General features: G+C 41.9%; 2 protein-coding genes and 1 pseudogene across 2 annotated transcripts; all 3 read right to left on the reverse strand.

The window, feature by feature from the left end:
- Positions 1-6,860: 6,860 nt before the first annotated feature.
- LOC125530037 (uncharacterized) lies at positions 6,861-9,813 on the reverse strand. Its single transcript, XM_087534162.1, has 6 exons — positions 9,699-9,813; positions 9,432-9,581; positions 8,669-8,940; positions 8,161-8,253; positions 7,925-8,029; positions 6,861-7,235 (listed from the first exon to the last, which is right to left on the reverse strand). The coding sequence occupies exons 1-6, from the start codon at positions 9,811-9,813 to the stop codon at positions 6,861-6,863; spliced, it is 1,110 nt and encodes a 369-aa protein (XP_087390288.1).
- Positions 9,814-13,585: 3,772 nt separating this feature from the next.
- On the reverse strand, positions 13,586-14,819 carry LOC147962352 (uncharacterized). Its single transcript, XM_087537138.1, has 3 exons — positions 14,617-14,819; positions 14,446-14,533; positions 13,586-14,359 (listed from the first exon to the last, which is right to left on the reverse strand). Exons 1-3 carry the CDS (start codon positions 14,817-14,819, stop codon positions 13,586-13,588), a joined length of 1,065 nt encoding a protein of 354 aa, XP_087393264.1.
- A 726-nt stretch (positions 14,820-15,545) lies between these two features.
- Positions 15,546-17,163, reverse strand: LOC147962353 (uncharacterized; annotated as a pseudogene).
- Positions 17,164-23,236: the final 6,073 nt, after the last annotated feature.

Below are 23,236 nucleotides of genomic sequence, written 5' to 3' on the forward strand. Positions count from 1 at the left end.
TCTCTGAATGGTTGAAGATGTTTTGTATTTTTTAAATTTATCTCATTTAATGTGAGATCCTATACTAGTCTCCCCAAGTTGTTGAGGTAGACTTTTTAGGAGGTGAGGCTTCCTACGGACTGCAACTGTGATCATCTAGGGGCGCCACACATGGTTATTCCCCGCAGCCTTGTCCACCTTCTGGAAGTCTGGTGGCTCCAAATTCTGATTTACTGTCGACAACAGGTTTGATGGCCCCTTCAATCGTCAATAATGACGTTGTCCAAGGAGGAACCTTCCTCCCCGGACAGATTTCTGTGTTCGGCGGCTTCGTACTGCGGGCCAACTTGCTTGGCCATCTGGAGCATGACGACAGCTACGCCCCTGGCCATCAGGTCAGATTTGGAAGCTTGAGCTATGTCACAGATATCCGTGGGGACTTGATCTTCAATGGATTCGAGACCGCGGCGATCGCTCCCCCTCGCTCTGATGAACATGACTTAAATCCGTCACCGGATCACATCCAGGAGATGGTTCCTGTTGCTGCAACGGCCTTAGATCCGGAGCAGATCGTACCGTCCGAGGCCACAGAGTCCGCAGCGTTGGAGCTGCACACGGACTCAACACCTTGCAATATTTGCTAACGGAACCTCAGACTCGTCTCCGGCTCTAAGTTCCGGACCATGTGCACCTGCGGACACCGAGCTAGATCGGTTATTGACCTTCGAATTCAACGCCGCTGACGTTTTCGAGCACTCACCTTTGGGCGATGTACTGAACTCTCTAAAGAATTTGTCCTTGGAGAAGGACTCACAGCTGAACTATGTTCGGTTCGAGTTAGAGGCCGATGATGGGGAATTTTGCTTCCCACCCACCACCCACTTCACAGCTACCGTCGAGGACTTAACCGATGAGCTCGACTATGGCTCCGAAGACATAGACGGTATGGACGATGATGCCGACAAGGAGCAAGGCCAAGACCCACCATTCACTGGACGTTGGATGGTCACCTCTTCGTACGACATATACATGGTTGATACACCTAAAGGATCTGGCGACGACAAAGAAGAGCCAGATGCGAATAAACACTTCGAGACACAGTCCAAACGCCAGCGCCCTAAAGCCGCTCTAAGCCTCGTCGCTCAAAAGATGGCAACACTGGCACCGGAGAAAACAGTACTCCAGGCGACGCCGAAAACATTGAAGACCCTGTTGGAGCCGCATCCGAACAGGAGGATCAGGACAACGAGCAGGTTAACCCTGATAAACAGGCCACGCCCAATGACCCGGATGACGATAGTTATCGTCCACCCTCCGAGGATGATGAGAGCCTTGGCAATGAAGACTTCATCGTGCCTGAGGCACCCCTCAAACAGGAGCGCTTTAAGTGCCAGCTCATAGCTACTGCAAGAAGCCTAAAGAAAAAGCAGCAGCAGCTCCAAGAAGATCAAGACCTACTCATTGACAGATGGACATACGTCCTGGCAGCCGAAGAATACGGCCTCAAGCGCCTAGCCAAGAGTTACCGAAAACGCAGACTGCTACCTCAGTTCGATGAGGAGGCACCCGATCCCATACCTCCCTCGCGCAATGTGGACCGACCACCATGCGGTCGGGACAGTGCGGCAGACCAAACACCCCGCGGTCGGGATAAAACGACAACTCAGGCCGAACAACAGCCCGCCCCAACATACGATCTTCGGCAGGAATTGGATAGTAAAGCAGGACACACCATATCTATATACGGATCGCAAGGACGGTTCCCTACTCGGGATGACAGCTACCTATTCGGACATGACAAACTTAATCACACCCGGGCCGATAACCATAGATGGACTTAGTCGGAGGTGCGCCGGGACGCGGCCCGCTATAGAGACGCCGCACACCCTCTCTGCTTCACAGATGAGGTGCTGGATCACGAATTCCCCGAGGGGTTCAAGCCTGTCAATATTGAATCATACGACGGATCAACTGACCCTACAGTGTGGATCGAAGATTTTATTCTCCACATCCACATGGCACGAGGAGATGACCTCCATGCTATCAAATACCTCCCGTTAAAGCTGAAAGGACCAGCTCGACACTGGCTAAATAGTCTCCCTGAGAACTCCATCGGCAGCTGGGAGGACTTGGAAGAAGCCTTCCTTGACAACTTCCAAGGTACATATGTCCGGCCACCTGATGCCGATGACTTAAGCCACATAGTTCAACAACCTGGAGAATCAGCAAGAAAATTCTGGACTAGGTTCCTAACCAAAAAGAACCAGATTTTTAACTGTCCGGATGCCGAAGCCCTAGCAGCCTTCAAACGCAGCATCCGTGACGAATGGCTCGCCCGCCACCTCGGCCAAGAAAAACCGAAATCCATGGCAGCCCTCACATCACTCATGACTCACTTTTGCGCGGGTGAGGTGATGACCCACAAGTATAGGGGATCTATCGTAGTCCTTTCGATAAGTAAGAGTGTCGAACCCAACGAGGAGCAGAAGGAAATGATAAGTGGTTTTCAGCAAGGTATTCTCTGCAAGCACTGAAATTATAGGTAACAGATAGTTTTGTGATAAGATAATTGGTAACAAGCAACAAGTAACAAAAGTAAATAAAGTGCAGCAAGGTGGCCAATCCTTTTTGTAGCAAAGGACAAGCCTGGACAAACTCTTATTTAGAGAAAAGCGCTCCCGGGGACACATGTGAATTATCGTCAAGCTAGGTTTCATCACGATCATATGATTCTCGTTCGGTACTTTGATAATCTGATATGTGGGTGGACCGGTGCTTGGGTACTGCCCTTACTTGGACAAGTATCCCACTTATGATTAACCTCTATTGCAAGCATCCGCAACTGCAACAAAAGTATTAAGGTAAACCTAACCATAGCATGAAACATATGGATCCAAATCAGCCCCTTACGAACAACGCATAAACTAGGGTCTAAGCTTCTGTCACTCTAGCAACCCATCATCTACTTATTACTTCCCAGTGCCTTCTTCTAGGCCCAAATAATGGTGAAGTGTCATGTAGTTGACGTTAACATAACACCACTAGCGGAGAGACAACATACATCTCATCAAAATATCGAACGAATAACAAATTCACATGACTACTAATAGCAAGACTTCTCCCATGTCCTCAGGGACAAACGTAACTACTCACAAAGCATATGCATGTTCATAATCAGAGGAGTATTAATATACATAAAGGATCTGAACATATGATCTTCCACCAAATAAACCAACTGGCATCAACTACAAGGAGTAATCAACACTACTAGCAACCCATAGGTACCAATCCCAGACTTAGAGACAAGAATTGGATACAAGAGATGACTAGGGTTTGAGAGGAGATGGTGCTGGTGAAGATGTTGATGGAGATTGCCCCCATCCCGATGAGAGGATCGTTGGTGATGACGATGGTGATGATTTCCCCCTCCCGGAGGGAAGTGTCCCCGGTAGAACAGCTCAACTTGAGCCCTAGATTGGATCTGCCAAGGTTCCGCCTCGTGGCGGCGGAGTCTCGTCCCGAAAGCTTGCTTATGATTTTTTCCTCAAAGAAAGACTCCATATAGTAGAAGATGGGCATCAGAGGGCCACCAGGGGACCCACGAGGCAGGGGGCGCGCCCAGGGGGGTAGGGCACGGCCCCCACCCTTGTGGGCAGGGTGTGGCCCCCCTCCGGAACTTCTCGCGCTCAGTATTTTTTATATATTCTGAAAATGACTTCCGTGAAGTTTCAGGACTTTTGGAGCTGTGTAGAATAGGTCTCTAATATTTGCTCCTTTTCCAGCCAAGAATCCCAGCTGCCGGCATTCTCCCTCTTTATGTAAACCTTGTAAAATAAGAGAGAATGGGCATAAGTATTGTGACATAATGTGTAATAACAACCCATAATGCAATAAATATCGATATAAAAGCATGATGCAAAATGGACGTATCAACTCCCCCAAGCTTAGACCTCGCTTGTCCTCAAGTGGAAGCCGATAACGATAAATATGTCCACATGTTTAGAGGTAGAGGACTCGATAAAATAAAATACGGACATGAGGGCATCATGACTATTCTCATAACATCAACATATATGGATATTGTCATATGATTTCTTATGCTAGAGTAACAATTCAATCACAATCTCAAGTATGAATCATAAACTTCATTGAAAACTAACAAACTATAATCTCAGTCCTTGAAGCAATTGCAATTTATCATAACATAGGAAAGAGTCAATATAAGAGATTTGCAGCAAGTCCACATAGTCAACTATCATGTAGTCTTTCACAATTGCTGACAATCAAGCAATACTTATGGGTATGGAGTTTTAACCGGACACAGAGAAAGATAGGGGCTTATAGTTTTGCCTCCCAACGTTTTACCTCAAGGGTAATGTCAACAATAATAGTTCATGAAAACTCACATCCAATTAGCCATATATACCAAGATCTTTCCAACATATTGTGCTTGCCAAAAGATAAAATGTAAAAGGGAAGGGTGAAGATCACCATGACTCTTATGTAAGGTAGGAGATAAAGGTAAAATATTGGCGTTTCGCAGAGGGAAGCAGAGGTTGTCATGCACTTTTATAGTTGGATGCACAAAATCTTAATGCAAAAGAACGTCACTTTATATTGCCACTTGTGATATGGACCTTTATTATGCAGTCTGTCGCTTTTATTTCTTCCATATCACACGATCGTATAAAGTTTATTTTCTCCCACACTAATAAGTCATACATATTTAGAGAGCTTTTTTATTGCTTGCACCGATGACAACTTACTTGGAGGATCTTACTCAATCCATAGGTAGATATGGTGGACTCTCATGGCAAAACTGGTTTATGGGTGTTTGGAAGCACAAGTAGTATCTCTACTTAGTGCAAAGAATTTGGCTAGCATGAGGGGGAAAGGAAAGCTCAAACAAGTTGGATGATCTAAGACAATATGATTTATCTCAGATGTAAGAAAACATAACCCATTACGTTGTCTTCCTTGTCCAACGTCAACCCTTTAGCATGTCATATTTTAATGAGTGCTCACAATCATAAAAGATGTCCAAGATAGTGTATTTATATGTGAAGACCTCTCTTTCTTTATTACTTCCTATTAATTGCAACGATGACCAAAACTATGTTTGTCAACTCTCAACAACTTTTATTCATCATACTCTTTCTATGTGAGCTCATTACTCTCCATAAGATCAATATGATCTCTTTTATTTCATTTTTATTCTTTTTCTCTTTTCTTTTATTCACTCAAGATTATAGAGAAATAATCAAGCCCTTGACTCAACACTAATCTTTAGTATATATATAGCTTATAGACTCGATTACATAGAAGGATCATAAAGCAAAACTCACAACTATATCATACTAAAACTTTATGCTACTAGATCAAGATATTACCTAAAGGATCGAACTAAGAAAAATGGTAAAGATAGGAGTGATGGTGATACGATACCGGGGCACTCCCCCAAGCTTGGCAGCTGCCAAGGGGAGTTCCCATACCAGATACTCAATTCTTCTTTGTTGGTGGAGAGGGTGGAGTTGTTGATGATGTAGGCTTCTTCCTTAATTTGCGTTTGAGGACATAATTTTGATCCCTCGGGTCATTGATCTCCTGCTTATGGCTTAATATCTTCTTGCATAATTTCTGTTTGTTTTCCTGCAAGAGGCGAAAAGGGATAAACTCGATCTTAGGTTTCTTTGCTCTATCAGGGAGGCTTGACTTTTTGAACTCCACATGCATATCCACAGGTTGAGGTAATGGGATTTCATCTTCATCTGAGCTCGTCTCCTCCTTTCCCTTAGGTTCATAGTCCTCTTCTTCTTCCGTAGTCCAACCAAAATGCTCCACGTCCCCATAGACCTTAGGATGTACAAGATAATCAGCCACATAGCTTTCTCCTTCCGAATCCTGGGACGACATATTGCTCTAATCTGTAGCAGGAACAGCTCGAAACAAGAACATGCACTACAAGAAAGTCGTTAATCTGTGACAGTAACTGTCCGTCACAAACATGCAAAATACTGTCAAGGATGGCCGGGCGTGACGGTCCTGAAATTCGTCATGTATATCGCGTCATAATTTTCCCACCCGCCCATCCTTGACGGATTTTCATTTCCGTCATGAATTGTGACGGTCTGTTGCCGTCACCGATCTGACCCCCGGCCCGCCCAAGGCCCGGTCCGCTGTGACGGACTATTCCGTCATGGATTTACATGACGTGTAGAAAGACGAGTCCCATGTGGCATCTCCCGCAATCTAACGTGGCGCCAGCGTGGAGCTGATGTGGCGCCAGCATGAAGCTGATGTGGCGCCAGCGTGGAGCTGACGTGGCGCCATGTCAGCCGATGGCATTCGGCCCAGTGTGGTCTGGCCCATTTATTTTTGTACATCCAAGCCTATGGGCCCATTTTACTGCAGCTGGTTGGCCTGTTTGTTTTGGGTTGGTCCATAATCATTCACACTCTCGTTGGCCCATTTGCACGTGTTCAATATGCACATGAGCCCATTAAAATTATGCGGCACATGTGTTTTTTTAGCCAGAAAGTGTGTTTCGAGGCCACTTTATTCAGCCCATTAGTGTTTACTCTACCCAACCGAACCCTTCTTTGTCTCTACATAGAATCGGTTTCCAAGCCTAAGAGCTTACATCTCCAGATCCATCACAAATACAGAAAAGAGGAACAACATCCCAAATCACAGTAACATTGACCTTGCATCTCCAAATCCAAGAACAATGGAGCAGCAAAATGCAACTAGTTTGCATCCAGCAGTGTGCAGTTTGCACAACAAAATCATTACAAAATGAGAAGGTAGGTTCTAGCAGTATATCACATTCACACAGCTTCCATGTATCAAGTAGAGACGACGGCTGATCTTGGACAAACAACTTACCCTTGAGTTGATCTTGCTTGCAACTGACTTAGCAAAAAGTCTAGTTTTGCATCCATCTCAGCTTGCTTCTTCCTGTTCTCCTCATCTCTCTTCCTGTGCTCCTCGTCTTGCCTGATCCTTGCTTCTTCGGACTCCTTCAACTGCTTGGTCAAGGTGTCAACAAGAGCCCGAAGCTCGACATTGCCCCTCTTTGCCAATTCTGCTTGACAGTTGCTATCGCTAGATCTCGCATGGACATGCTGGATCCCCACATGCTGAAGAAACCTTGGCTTCTTAGTGTGGTTAGCAAGCACTTCAGATACAACCTTGGTCATAGAGTTTGATTCTTGTCCATCTTCTGTAGGCCGAGAGGCCTTGTTTTCCATCTCGGTCTATCAATGCAAGCAACAAACATGGTTATAAGACGGGTTAAGCACAAGTAGAGAAGACAACATCAGCAAGCTTACATGCAACGTCTTTGTAAGGAAAGCTATCATGCATCCTTTACAACTAGACACTTCTGATAACAGTCAGATTAATCTTTTTTCTGTGTGGAGGTGCTTCAAATTATTCATATATACTATCATCTACAACAAAGTGGACTATTTCCTGAATTAACTAGAAGTGAGTAATATTCAAATCAAATTATTTCTGGAAGTCAATCAATAAAATATATATATACACACTAAAAATATAAGACACCGGGGATGGCCAAAACTACAATATATAAAGCCAAATAATAGATTAATAAAAAAAATTCTGTAATTTTAGGTGGCTGATAGGTCACATGTCAAAGTGATTATGCGCTTTTATTAAAGTCATTTCATCTAGCCATATACTAAATCAAAACTGATGTTTTTCAGTCGCATCAAAACTTATGAGTTGTATGAAAATAAAAAGGGTACAATCATATAGGACAGGCTATTACAAGATAGTTAAGTGAACATGTTAACATTTTCAATTAAGATACACTGACATTTGATTATCAATTTTCAATCTGGTGGAGTAACTCAAACAATATTAGTTCTAGTATGCAAAAATGTAAAAATTGATGGTTGGTAGTCTTTTGAAGCTGACTTACAATTGCAGCTTGGACAACATCGGTGTAGCTTTTCTTTTTCTTGCTGTAATGGCACTCCTTGAACAAATCCAATGCAGTGGGTTCTTTATCTTTGTATTTGACTCCCTGGAAACAACAAATATGAAGGCAAGGGAGCATCATACACAGTTACTACATGGATGCAAGATTTTACATTAACCTATGGTCAAGAATATTTCTCATGACAATGCACATCCAGAGCCACATGTTTGACTTACCAGATTATCACAGTGCACAGGGTAGCTGCGCGAGCCAGTGGTTTGGTGAAACTTAACTTGAGCTCGATTATTTTTGTTAGTTTCACATATCTCCTACATCAAGAGACCAAATACATGTAAGGCACAATTTCTTGATTAGCATGTAGAAGGCGAGAGATTGGTCTTGAGGAAGAAACATACCATCTTTTTGGGATCCTTCCAGCTTTCCACTAGCTCATTCCACTGCTCATCGGTCATTGAGGGGACAGGAGACGTTCTCGTCACCAAATGGAGTGGGTGAGGGTCAAAATACTCTTTCTTGAGCCTATATCATTGTTGGCGAGTCGCACGTTTCAGCATTTCAGTACAAGCCTTCCTAACTGGCACAACATCAACGTCCATCTGAAACTTGTTCTAGTCCGATGAAAAAACATGTGTAAGTATCATGATTGCACAAAATTGACAAAATAGCACAAAATTGACAGTTTGATAGCCATTTGAGGGAGGAAGGCCTGGACTTTGTACTTACACCAACTTTTCCTACAAAGTTCCTGAAGATCCCATCTCGGACATGTCCATCTGGGTCCTTGTAATCCTTCCAGCGCTTAAACACGGGCATATGGTGTCTATCTATGACGTTGCATTCAGTTGCGAACTTTGCAGCAAGAAGAGGTGCCTCCGGCCTTAACTTCCCTTCTGGAATGACAAGCAGCAGTTTGCCCTGCCGGCGTCGAGTGATCCTTTCCAGACCTTTTCCCAAATTGGGGCCCCTTTCCCTTGGCTCCTCATAGGATTGTGGACCTGAAAAGAAGGTAAAATCAAGAACGGATACAATTAAACCGCAATTACATGTATAGAAGTGTACTAATAAATGGAGGACATCGTTTCAAAATGTGTAACTATAACAACAGGAAGTAAGCTCACAAAAAAAGTCAAGACAATATACTAGTAACCATATGGCAACAACAACTAAATGGAATATTGCATTATCTATCATGTTGGTGTGTTTCTGACTGTTACAAATGCACAGGTTAACTGGAACGGAAGACAAGGTTCGAGCAGATTTCAAGAAGGCACAGGTTAACTAAATTGTCCTTATTTAAATACTGTGATATTAAGAAATGAGCAATGGAGTTGTCCTTGAGAATACCATCATCCCGCAACACTGGAATGACTCATAAAAAATCATGCACACATATGGTATAAATTAAGACAGGAAGATGCATAGAACAATAGATTGAACAAGAAGTTTAACTCTAATAGATGCTAGAAAGATTCAGGTTATAACATGCCTTCAGAGTTATTGTTAGGTTGGGTTTGCTGATTTGGCTGGGCACTACCACCAGTTTTGTTGGCCATCTCATTTTCGTCATCACGATGGGCAATGAGATCAGCTCCATTGGCAATCCAGTTGTCATCATCACAATGTCCAGGATCATCACCTTTTTTGAAAAAAGCATCTAGTGAGAGTATGTTCATCATGGAGCTAATAGCCTAGGCTAGTAATTCAAAAGAAAAAAATCATGAACATGATATGATAATAATAGTAAGGAACTTGCCTTCAACACCATGGTCATCAAAGTTGGGAACAGTTTCTTCAGCTTGGCGGACACAAGGCATGGAAGCAGTTGGCTTATGGATGACACTTGGTGTCTGCTGTTTAGGATCAGACATTTCCTCACTTTGAATACCTCCATCAGCATCTTGGGATAGAGCTTTCTTCGACCTTGTGACTCATGGATTAGTTGGGAGGTCCGCATGAACTCTCTTAGGAGGTCGAGGCTTGACTCCACCAGGGGGCATGGCAGCAGATCTTTTCTTACTAGTTTTCTGACTAGTCTTCTTACAGTCCTGACAGATATGAAAACATGGTTTAATCAACAAACAGTAACAAAATTATGCTGCAACGGCAAACAAGCAACATATCTAAGCAATGAATGACTAGATTGAGGAAATTAGCACCTTAGAGTTTGAGCTAGCAGCAGGTGTGGACTGCAGTGCTTCTGTTTCATCTACTAAACTATCATCAGATGACTCTCCTTCACTGGTATTGTCCTCGTTAGGATGGTACTCAGCTTCAGAATCATCACTACTATGCTTGGGTTTATTTTTTTCAGGTGAAATGACAGTTTTGGCTGCAAACAATGTCGATAGTGCAGGAATTCCGAGTGCTTGCAGCCTTGAATTGTTCCTTATGCATGTTCTGATGCGCAACTCCTCCAAAGGATGCAGCGGTGGTTCTAAGATGAGTGAACACATGAGCACGAATTACTATGTGTATAATCTATAGTTAATAACAAAATACTATTTTGTGATCAAGTTTGTAACAATATGTGACCCAAATCTACACTTGACAGCACAAGACCCTTTTTTCATAGGTATGGCAAGAACTCTAATGGACCAGAAACACTAGCAACTTAAATCAAACACAAGAAAACAGCTTTTACCACACACCCATTAGACATACATATGCATGAATAGCAAATAGGCAGGCGTGGGGTGGGTTAAGACGATTATACCTGCTGTCTTGGGTCCTCGGTGTTTCTTCGCTGCAGTCTTCTTCCCCATCAGTGTGGTGCAGAGGTCCTTGAAGCGGCGCAGTATGGTCGTAGCGACGGCTTGTTCTAGGGTTTGGTGGAGCGGAGAGGAGGGGGAGGGGGTTCTGGACCGGCAGTTGAGGTGGGGTAGCGACCGGCAGTGGAGGCGGAAGAGCAAGGGGAGTCGTGCTCGGGAGTGGCACGATGTGGTGGTGGTGGCGGCGGCTGCTTACTCTAGGGTTTGGTGGAGGCAGATGGTGGGGGAGAGGGGGTCTTGACCGGCAGTGGAAGAGCAAGGGGAGGGAGGGGATCCGTGCTCTGCGGTGGAGGTGGACGAGGAACGGAAGATGGGCTCGGCGGTGGAGGAGGTGAAGCCGTGGCCGGCGGCGGAAGAGGAAGGGGAATAGGATGGAGGGGATTTGGCGATACGGGGGGAGGGAGGGGATTTGGCTGGTCGTGCGGTGGGGGTTAGGCATTTGTGTGTGTCAAATTACTAATAGGCCCTTCATCTGGTACTGGTGGATGAATGCATATGTGTAATGTTGGGGAACATTGCTAGGCAATAGCGTCAATTCGCGTTGCATTATTTTTTTCTTGGCGCGGTCGCGCGGCTGGAGCGAAAACCGTAACGTGCGTGCACGCGCTTTTTGCCGCCGAGCCAAATTTAGAACATTCTAGAGCATATAACACAAGTTTATTATTTGTTGCTGTAATTAGTAAGACATATATTTAATTATGCACTATTATTAGGAAATAATTACTAGAATGAGCAAGACATATGCACCAACTTTTTTACAAACCATAGGGGAAAAGATGACATAGTTTAAAAAACGAACCGGACCGGCGGCCTCACCGGTTCGATTATCAGTTTGGTTTTTTAAATTATGAGCGCGGGGACTACCAACTCCAATAAACTTGGTTACAAATGCACCTCGACGTGAAAAAGCCTTTGTATCATCGAAACGAACAACTTGCTGATTCGGCCATCTCCATCTGAGTTGATCACATGGGGGTGCAGGACGTCGATACGCGTCGACCGATGGGTAGCATAGGCTCCAGGGTGGATGGATGGAGAGCTCGCGAACGGAGCGCGTGCTCTTGGAGGCTTTCAGGGGAGCCCGCGTCCGGAGTTGAGGAAGACGAGTTCTCGCTCGCTAGCGCCGGGGAGTCTATTGGAGGAATCGTACGACCATGTGGCTCTGCAGGACCCGTAGACGTCCTATGAAATTGGAAGCTTGAGCATGGATACCTGATTTGTCAATTTCTGATACGACTGCATGCCACATTCAGCCATGAGAACAGCTCACTCATGCTCCTCAGGGTTTCAACCAAACAACCCCTATGTACTGATTGCTACTATTTGGTTTACGAAAAAGGGTTTCCCCCGCTTTATATTATAAAGCACCAACACAACATCGAAGCATCCGAAACAAACGCACGCCACACAGACCCAAGGGAAGATACATGAATGCCGGGCACCGATACACAACCTCAACAACACCCGAGCGTCCATGGGTGCATGCCCGCACCACCACCATGCCGCCCGATTGCTACTATTTGGCGCAACCTTATCAGTGGATCCTATTTGTATCTTGTGCTATCGGACAGGGAAGGAAGCCTGTGACATATGCTATCGAGGAATGTGCTATTTGGCACATATTGGTGCCGAATACAATTCAAATGGTGAGGGGAGTCCACGGCATCGAGTGTCTGGTTATAATAGGTCGGCCCATCTAGCTTCACCCCTCTTCGGTTTTGTGAAGCTTCTGTGGATTTTGGTTGGTTCTTTGTTTTCTTTTGTTTCCTTTTTTTCCTTTACGTTTCTCATTTTTTTAAATTCATGAACATTTTGAAATTTGTGAACGTTTTTAATTCATGATGTTTTTCAAAATTCGTGATATTTTTTTAAATCCATGAACTTTTGAACGTTATGTTTTTTTCGAATCATCAAACATTTTTCCAATTCATGTACCTTTTTAAAAAATTTGAGAACATTTTTAATTTTCTTAACAAATTTTTAATCGGTGAACGTTCTAACAATTTGCGAACTTTTTACTTCAACATGTTTTGTGTACAGGCAGATTTACATTTTTAATTTTCTAAAAATTTGATAACATTTTTAATTTTCTAAAATGACCAGAATTACGTTTTGGAAGATGGCATCTAAACTAGATACAACAAACTTGATTTTAGGCCATATTATGAACATACATGAGCCATATGAATTTCAGAAATAATTTGTGTACCTGAATAGCCAATGACAGCACACAAATGCCATCCTCACAACAGCCAGTATAGAGATAATATATTGTCAGGCATACAAGAAGGATTAAAACCACGGTGACTTCGTTAACACACTGACAGACTATAACTCTGATACGGATCACAACAAGGATCAGCGGTCATTGGCCAATCAAGGCAAACAAAATATAACTCCAAATACAACTCTGATACGGGTCACAACAAGGATCAACGGTCATTGGCCTATCAAGGCAAACAAAATATAACTCCAGATACAACTCTGTTACGGATCACAAGAAGAATCACCGGTCATTGCCGTATCAAGGCAAACAAAATAAAACTCCAGATACTACCATTGTAGATGACAGGAGCCAAAAGCACTGTACATACCAACTTAAGCTTGCAGCACAACCTTTTTTTAGCATCTCCTTCTCAGCCTTGTCAGCAACGCCTGTCGAATATTTCAAATTTAGAAGTGCATTCAAATTGTACATATGCAAAAAGAGACGATGTACTGAACTGAACAAACTTGTAGTGCATAAACACCTCAGTCTCCCATGTACTATACTGAACAAGCATGTAGTGTGTAAATAGCAACAGGATATTGCAGTAGCAAAGGAAAAAATTATGCAACAAGAATGAAGATAGTACCTTCTACACTAAAACATCTACTCGTCATCGCTGTCGACATCCATTGTGGCACCTCCTTCGTCTTCACTGCAATACTCCAAACCTGTGTCATCTTCTTCATCTTCGTCGCCACCTTCATACACTTTTGTGGATTTTTCTTTCATCAAACGAGCAACGACATCAACTTCAAAAGTAATGCCTTGCTCATCATCTCTATGCAAAGGCTTCTCAGATGTATGGTCAGAAACTGATGTTCTCCTATCCTCCTCTTCACAACACTCCTCCTCTTGATATGCAGGACCACTAAAAGGTACACCCTCAGTTTCACTAATATTGAACAGATGCCTATGGTCGAATGTTTGCACAACTTGCCAATTTTTCTCATACTTCGTGTCCGGCAAATAAAAGACCTTACTAGCCTGAGTAGCCAGAATCAACGAATTGTCCTTGTACCACAAACTTCCAACATGTATGCTTTTGAAAAAACCATCATTTTTAAGTTCAGTCTTCTTTCCATCAAGTTTAAACCAGTCACATTTAAACAAAACAACTGACCTATCTTTCAAGTTATAATCTAACTGAATGATCTCTTTCAAGGTTCCATAAAAATCTATGACCTTACGATCATGTTCACCTTCGGTCATGACTCCACTGTTCTGCGTCCTCTTGTTGCTATCACGAGCAACAGTGCTAAATCTAATCCCATTCACTATGCACGATGAGAATTTACGGACTCCCCGATCAGGACCACATGCCAAGGAAAATAGATCTTCATCTACCTCTTCGCCAACCTCATCTCGCAGGCTCATCATCTGCAACAGCACACAAACACATACATTAGAATCTGCAGTGAAATTTGACAACCAAAAATTATAACTAGATGTGAATGAAAACTAACATAGTTCCTGAACCATGTCTGAAATTTTTGTTGAAGCTCTTTATCACTGTCCGGCAACCGTTTTCTCTTTAACTCATCTCTGAACATACTGTAAAATAAAACAAATTAGTCTCGAGATCACATATGTACAACACAATGCAACAAGCACAAGTTTCAAAAGTGACAACGTACTCGATATATTTCTTAGCTTGATCACAATTGTTCAACACATACCACACCATCTGGTCAAAATCTTTTTGCTCATGCACATATTCATAGTCATATCCTGAAGTAAAATTAACTCCATGCCCAAAAACGTCAACACCATAGGCTTCTTCATCTGAATAACCTATATTTCTTGGTTTCCGACTAAATATTGTTTCAACATCATCCATGTACCTGGAGCAAAATGTCAGGCATTCATCTGCAATATATGCCTCAGCAATCGAACCTTCTGGTCGCGCCCTATTCCTCACATAGCGCTTTAAAGTATATAGCCTTCTTTCAACTGGGTACATCCACCCATATTGTACGGGACCTCGAAGCAATGCCTCTTCAGGTAAATGTACGGCAAGGTGCACCATCACATCAAAGAATGCAGGCGGGAAAATTTTCTCAAGCTTGCACAAAATTACAGGGATTTCCTTCTTCATTTCGGCCAAGACATCCCTATTAAGAGTTTTGCTGCACAGTTCTCTGAAAAACTTGCCTAACTCAGCTATTACTTCATATATATCACTGTCCAAAAATCCTCTCATGCCAGCAGGTAAGATTCTCTGTAGAAGAATGTGACAATCATGTGTTTTCAGGCCTTGTACCTTGGTTCCATCAGCACTTGCATCTTGAGATGTTGGAAGCAAACCCATCTGGAAACTTTAACTCTCGTAAAAATTGACAAAATGCAACAACTTGTTCTTTGGACATGGTATATCGGGCCTGAGGCATCACATATGAGTCTCCCTCCTTCCTCAATTGCAACTCCTCTTTAATATTCAAATCTTTGAGATCAATCCTAGCATTAAGTGTGTCCTTTGTCTTACCCTCCAGATTCAGAATTGTCCCAACGAGGTTTTCACAAATGTTTTTCTCAATATGCATGACATCAAGATTGTGTCTCAGCTTCAACTTTGCCCAATACTTCAAATCCCACAAACAAACCCGCCGGCCCCAAATTAGCACATGATCCTTCTTGCTGGCCAAGTCAGAACGCTTCCTTTTTCTACTTTCTTGTTGTCTCCCAGGTCTAACCTTCTCCAATTCTGCTTGCAACTCTTTCTCAGAGAATTTACCTGGCTCATCATTGCTTTCATGAAGACCAACAAATTCATTGTTTCTCCGCAAACGATGACCCCTTGGAAGGAAACGATAGTGACCAATATACCCAATTTTACTCCTTAGGCTGTAAGAAAGTGGGTGTTTGTCACAATGAATACATGCAAAATAGGCTCTTGTGGTACGCCCTGAAAGAGTGCTCAGAGCTGGGTAATCGTGAATGCACCATAGAACTGCAGCATGAAGATCAAACATTTTTCCACTAAGAGCATCATATGTACGTACACCCTCCCAGAGCTCAAGTAATTCTTCCACAAGTGGTTGTAGAAAGACATCGAAGTGCTTGCCAGGTGATTTGGGACCTGGAATCAGCAGAGCCATCATAAAATTTGACTGATCCATGCATGCCCAAGGTGGAAGGTTGTATGGTATAACAAATACAGGCCACATACTATAGGTTATGTTAAAATTTCCAAAAGGATTGAACCCATTAGTGGCAATGCCAAGCCTAAAGTTTCTGGCATCTTTCGCAAATTCTGGAAATTTTTCATCGAAATCTTTCCACACATCACCGTCTTTTGGATGACTCAGTTCCTTCTCATTGGGCTGCCTCTTTAGCTCATGCCATTGTGCTTCTTCTGCGCCTTTTTTGGAAATAAACATCCTCTTTAGCCTAGGCACCAATGGAAAATGCCTCAACACTTTCTATGGAATCTTCTTTCTAGCAGGGTCTTTCCACCTTGATAGGCCACAAACTGGGCAATTGTCATGATTGGCATATTGCTTTCTGAACAGAATGCAATTATTGAAGCACACATGTATAGACTCATACCCAAGGCCTAATTCCTTTAGAAGGTTCTTTGCTTCCTTATACGATTTTGGGAGCGTATTGGGTTCAGGGAATGCTTCAGCTAATAGCTTCAAAATTTCAGTAAATGCACTATTCGGGATCCTATGGTATGACTTCAAGTGAAGAAGCTTTACCACAAAGGAGAACCTTGAAAACTTGGTACAACCATGATAAAGCTGCCATTTTGCCTCCTTCATCACATCCTTAAAAAAAGACTCATTCTCAGAAGGGTTTCCACCATTGTTAGCATCTTGATTTTCAGTTTCACTCTGAGCTTGTTCTACTGCTGTGCATAGGTCTTCAAACATCTCTTCAAATCGGTCAGCGCCGTTGTCACCATCCTCGGTGTCATGCACATCAACAGGATGTTCAATAACATCTACATCAAAGTCTTCTCCATGATATATCCAACGAGTATATGTACTTTCCATGCCATACATCAATATGTGCGTGTTCACAACGGTCTGATGCTGGTACTTATGATTAAGGCATTCTCTACATGGGCAAAGTATTTTATCATCCTCGCTGAATTTCTCTTGAATGAAGTTCATAAATTCTTTGACACCTTCAGTGTACTCATGGGAAAACAATGTACCATGAATCCAACGTCTATCCATCTGCATTGCAGAAAAAGAACCAATTCAATCAAAGGTTTACCCCGGCCATCAAATTAACATGTACAGTATACCAAACTAAAATATGTTCAGATTTAAAATTATACTGCTTCGCACTATAGTGAACACAGTTCATCAAAATATTTTTTTTCTTTCGTTGTGACAAAGGAACATACACCACTTGACAAAATATTTCACTGATTATTCGACATTAAAGAGGTCTACAAATCAATACAAATCCGTAGCACACATTTACTAGTATGAGCTTGCCTACAAAATCTACGACTACTAGTATGTGAATAAGACAATGCATCGATTGATGCCAACTCAATATGTATGTGGATGAATGCACCTTGAAAAACATAATGTACATGGTTCACGTGTCACATCTATGGTGTCATGAAAACAAGAAAAATGGAACTAAAATCTTAAATGCTAACTACACTGAGATGGTATTTTCTGAATATGTATCTGCATCCATCAACACATTCATTAATTGGGTAATCTAACTACCTCAAATAACACACCATTAAACCTAAAGGGAAGAGATTCACCCCAAATTCAGAAGGGGAAAATTGCAAAGCACAGCATTTAGTCAACAAATTCTGAAGGAGAGAGATGATTTCTGTTGGAGGCATATCGTTCGCTCCTGGCTGAGGTTGATGTTGGGAAAGAACGAGGGAGTTTCCAGTGCAGCAACTGCGGGCAGCGACGGGCTCATCTGTGAGGCAATGGTGGGCGGCGGCTGCCTTGTGGGCACGGCAATGGCGGGCGGAGGCTGCCTCGTCGGCGCGGCAATGGCGGGCAGAGGCTGCCTCGTCGGTGCAGCAAGGGCGCACGGCGGCGATGCGAGAGGCCGACGGTGTCGTGAAGATGGCACCGAGACGGACCACCCCGCCGAATCTAACCACCCTCGCCCGGGCAGTCGGCGGCGGCACTGGCGGCGGCGGCTGCGCCGGCCGATGGGATCTATGGGATGTAAGAATCGGGGAAAAGAAATACCTAAGTCTCAACAGTTTTTTGTTACGGGAAGCAACATAATCCAAAATACCCTGTCATGTGGGGCATACAATGGCACCCACGTATAATCACACTTTTATTTTTTTGGGCAAAACCTATGGTCCGACCGACATGTGGGCCAAAGAAGGGGCAGACACGCCACATCAGCCGGAGCACAATCGGTGACGGTCTGGATGGTGTATATTAAAAAAAGTGATTGGCCTGACTGAGCCCGCTTGGTCGATTCATGACAGTTTCCGTGACGACAGCCCAGCGTCTGTCATGAAGGGCCTGCTGTTTTTAGGCCCAACCACGGGTTACTAATCAGTGACGGTATTCATGACGGGGCAAGAAAAGCCGTCATAATCTGTGACGGATTCCAGGAACGTCAGCAGTAATCCGTCATGGATTACCAAGTTTCTTGTAGTGATGAGATTTTTGCGTGATACGGTGGTCAAAACCTTCAGGAGATTATATAATGAATTTTTACCAACCAAAATACATATCATGCAAGAAAACGGAGTCCGGAGAGCACACGAGGTGCCCACGAGGTAGGGGGGCGTGCCCTCCACCCTTGTGGAGCCCTCGTGTCCTTCCTGGACTGCTTCTTATTTTTCTATTTTTCTAAATATTCCAAAACGGAAGAAAATTGCCATTAGAACTGTTTTGGAGTTGGTTTACTTACCATACCACATACCTATTCCTTTTCGGAGTCTGAAACGTTCCGGAAAGTGTCCCTTATGTATTCCTCTGGGGTTACGGTTTCAATAACACTGGTTTCAATATTTATAGGATTACCTGAGATATAATGTTTGATTCTTTGACCGTTAACCACCTCCGGATTTGTGCCTTCGAAGTTGTTGATTTTTAATGCACCGGAACGATAGACCTCCTCGATAACATAAGGACCTTCCCATTTAGAGAGAAGTTTTCCTGCAAAAAATCTTAAACGAGAGTTGTATAGCAATACATAATCCCCTACATTAAACTCACGCTTTTGTATTCTTTTGTCATGCCATCTTTTAATTTTTTCTTTAAACAATTTGGCATTCTCAATGGCTTGGGTTCTCCATTCATCAAGTGAGCTAACGTCAAATAACCTCTTCTCACTGACAAGTTTGAAATCATAGTTAAGCTCTTTAATATCCCAATAAGCCTTATGTTCTAGTTCGAGAGGTAAGTGACATGCTTTTCCATAAACCATTTTATACGGAGACATACCCATAGGATTTTTATATGCAGTTCTATAGGCCCATAAGTTTCTTGGACCAATTCTTTCTAGACCTATTAACACTCTTTTGAAAAATTAATTTGAGTTCCCTATTATTCAGTTCTACTTGACCACTAGACTGTGGGTGATAAGGGGATGCAATTATATGATTAACATCATATTTAGCAAGCATTTTACGGAAAGCACCATGAATAAAATGTGAACCACCATTAGTCATTAAATATCTAGGGACTCCAAACCTTGGAAAAATAACTTCTTTAAGCATCTTAATAGAGGTGTTATGACTGGCACTACTAGTTGGAATAGCTTCTACCCACTTAATAATGTAATCAACAGCAACTAAAATATGTGTATATCCATTAGAGGAAGGAAATGGTCCCATGTAATCAAAGCCCCAAACATCAAATGGTTCAATAACAAGTGAATAATTCATAGGCATTTCTTGACGTCTACTAATATTACCAATTCTTTGACATTCATCACCAGATACAACAAACTTACGGTCATCCTTGAAGAGAGTAGGCCAATAAAAACCGGATTGCAATACCTTATGTGCAGTTCTATCTCCAGCGTGGTGTTCTGCATAAGCTTTGGTGTGACACTTGCGAAGGATCTGTTCCTGTTCATGCTTAGGTACACAACGTCTAATGACACCATCTACTCCATCTTTATAAAGGTGTGGGTCATCCCAAAAGTAATGTTGTAAATCATAGAAGAACTTTTTCTTTTGTTGGTATGTGAAATTAGGTGGTATAAATTTAGCAATAATGTAATTAGCATAATCAGCATACCATGGAGTAGTATGAGAAGCATTTATGACATTTAATTGTTCATCATGAAAGCTATCATCAATAGGTAGTGGGTCATCAAGAACATTTTCTAACCTAGACAGGTTATCTGCAACGGGGTTCTCAGCTCCCTTTCTATCAATAATATGCAAATCAAATTCGTGTAGCAAGAGAACCGATTATGAGTCTAGGTTTAGCATGTTTATTTTCCATAAGATATTTAATAGCAGCATGATTAGTCTGAATAGTTACTTTAGAATCAACAATATAAGGTCTGAACTTATCATAAGCAAATAGAACTGCTAAGAATTCTTTTTCAGTAGTAGCATAATTTCTCTGAGCATTGTCTAGAGTTTTACTTGCATATTGAATAACATTTAATTTCTTATCAACTCTTTGTCCTAGAACAGCACCTACAACATAATTACTAGCATCACACATAATTTCAAAGGGTAAATCCAATCAGGTGGCTGAACAATAGGTGCAGAGATCAATGCTTTCTTAAGTATTTCAAATGCTTCTACGCAATCATCATAAAAAACAAATGGTATATCTTTTTGTAATAAATTAGTCAGAGGCCGAGAAATTTTTAATAAGTCCTTAATGAATCTCCTATAAAAACCGGCGTGACCAAGGAAACTTCTTATACCTTTGATGTACTTGGAACATGGCATCTATTCAATAGCATCAACCTTAGCTTTATCAACTTCAATACCTCTTTCAAAAACTTTATGCCCCAAGACAATACCTTCATTAACCATAAAGTGGCACTTCTCCCAATTCAAGACAAGGTTAGTTTCTTCACATATCTGCAAAACTCGATCAAGATTGCTTAAGCAATCATCAAAAGAGGATCCATAGATGGAAAAATCGTCCATGAAAACCTCACAAATCTTTTCACAAAACTCAGAGAATATAGCCATCATGCATCTTTGAAAGGTAGCAGGTGCATTCCATAAACCAAAAGGCATACGTGTATATGCAAAAGTACCGAAAGGGCAAGTAAAAGTGGTCTTTGATTGATCATCGGCTGACACAGGTATTTGAGAGAAACCAGAATAACCATCTAGAAAGCAAAAGTGTGTATGTTTGGATAATGTTTCTAGAATTTGATCAATAAATGGTAAGGGGTAATGATCTTTTTTAGTAGCCTTATTTAATTTGCGGAGATCAATTACCATCCTATAACCTGTAATAATTCTTTGCGGAATCAATTCATCTTTATCATTAGGAACGATAGTAATACCTCCCTTCTTAGGGACACAATGAACAGGACTTACCCACTGACTATCAACAACGGGATAAATTATACCTGCCTCAAGGAGCTTTAGTATTTCTTTTCTTACCACTTCTTTCATCTTAGGATTCAACCGTCGTTGGTGATCACGAACTGGTTTGGCATCTTTCTCCAAATTTATTTTGTGTTGACATAGTGTGGGACTGATGCCCTTAAGATCATCGAGAGTATACCCAATAGCAGCACGGTGCTTCTTTAGAGTTTTCAATAATCTCTCTTCTTCATGCTCTGAAAGGTTAGCACTAATAATATTAGGATATATCTTTTTATCGTTAAGATAAGCATATTTAAGAGTATCAGGTAACGGTTTAAGCTCAAACACGGGATCACCCTTGGGTGGAGGAGGATCCCCTAGGATTTCGACAGGCAAATTGTGTTTCAGGATGGGTTCCTGTTTAAAGAACACTTCATCTATTTCCCTTCTTTCATTCATAAACATATCATTTTCATGGTCTAGCAAATAGTGTTCTAAAGGATCACTAGGAGGTACGGCAATAAAAGCAAGACCAATAATTTCATGTTTACTACGGAATTCCTCTTCACGGTGTTGTCTACTAAATTTAGAGAAATTAAACTCATGAGACATATCACCCAAACCAATAGTAACGACATCCTTTTCGCAGTCTATCTTAGCATTAACAGTGTTCAAGAAGGGTCTACCAACTATAATGGGACAAAAGCTATCTTGTGGGGAACCAAGAACAAGAAAATCAGCAAGATATTTAGTTTTCCCACACAAGACTTCAACTTCTCTAACAATTCCCATTGGTGAAATATTATCTCTATTGGCAAGTTTAATTGTGACATCAATATCTTCTAACCCAGTAGGTGCAATATCATGCATAATTTCTTTGTATAAGTTAATAGGTATAGCACTAGCACTAGCACCCATATCACATAAGCCATGGTAATAATGATCTCCTATTTTAACAGAAATAACAGGCATGCCTACCACATGTCTATGTTTATCTTTAGCACAGGGTTTGGAAATTCTAGCAGTTTCATCACGGAAATGAATAACATGCCCATCAATATTATCAGATAAGAGATCTTTAACAATAGCAATATTAGGTTCAACTTTAACTTGCTCAGGAGGTGTATAGGTTCTAATATTGCTTTTACGGACCACAGTTGAAGCTTTAGCATGATCTTTTATCCTAATAGGAAAAGGTGGTTTCTCAACATAAGCAATAGGAACAATATGATCATTTTAAGTGATAGTCTTTTCTTCAACTTTAATAGGTGCAGCTACTTTTACTTCTATGGGAGGATGATATTTAAACCACTTCTCCCTAGGGAGATCAACATGAGTAGCAAAAGATTCACAGAAAGAAGCTACTATTTCAGAGCCAAGTCCATATTTAGTGTTAAATTTACGGAGAACATCGGTATCCATAAAAGATTTAACACAATCAAACTTAGGTGTCATACCTGACTTCTTACCTTCATTGAGGTCACAATCTTCAGAGTTGCGTTTAATTCTTTCCAATAAATCCCATTTGAATTCAATAGTCTTCATCATAAAAGAGCCAACACAAGAAGTGTCGAGCATGGTGTGATTATCATCAGAAAGCCGAGCATATAAATTTTGAATAATTATTTCTCTTGGAAGCTCATGATTGGGGCATGAATATAACATTGATTTAAGCCTCCCCAAGCTTCAGCGATGCTTTCTCCTTCGCGAGGCTAAAAATCTATCTATTATATAATTAAGACAGAAGTAAAAGAAGCCATCACGTTTATCCACATAGATTAGATAAT

Source organism: Triticum urartu, chromosome 7A (genome assembly GCF_056163025.1).
Source record: "Triticum urartu cultivar PI428250 chromosome 7A, HENAU_Tu73, whole genome shotgun sequence".
NCBI lineage: Eukaryota > Viridiplantae > Streptophyta > Magnoliopsida > Poales > Poaceae > Triticum > Triticum urartu.

Bases quoted from the DNA above. Each gene is read 5' to 3' on its own strand.
- LOC147962352 (XM_087537138.1), bottom strand. From the start codon at position 14,819: ATGGATGATGTTGAAACAATATTTAGTCGGAAACCAAGAAATATAGGT. The intron at 14,534-14,616 runs GTACGTTGTCAC...TTTATTTTACAG, and splicing joins CAAGCTAAGAAATATATCGA to TATGTTCAGAGATGAGTTAA. The intron at 14,360-14,445 runs GTTAGTTTTCAT...GTGCTGTTGCAG, and splicing joins AGACATGGTTCAGGAACTAT to ATGATGAGCCTGCGAGATGA.
- LOC125530037 (XM_087534162.1), bottom strand. From the start codon at position 9,813: ATGTCTGATCCTAAACAGCAGACACCAAGTGTCATCCATAAGCCAACT. The intron at 8,030-8,160 runs GTAAGTCAAACA...TGTTGTTTCCAG, and splicing joins CTGTGCACTGTGATAATCTG to GGAGTCAAATACAAAGATAA. The intron at 7,236-7,924 runs GTAAGTCAGCTT...TTGCATTGATAG, and splicing joins ATGTTGTCCAAGCTGCAATT to ACCGAGATGGAAAACAAGGC.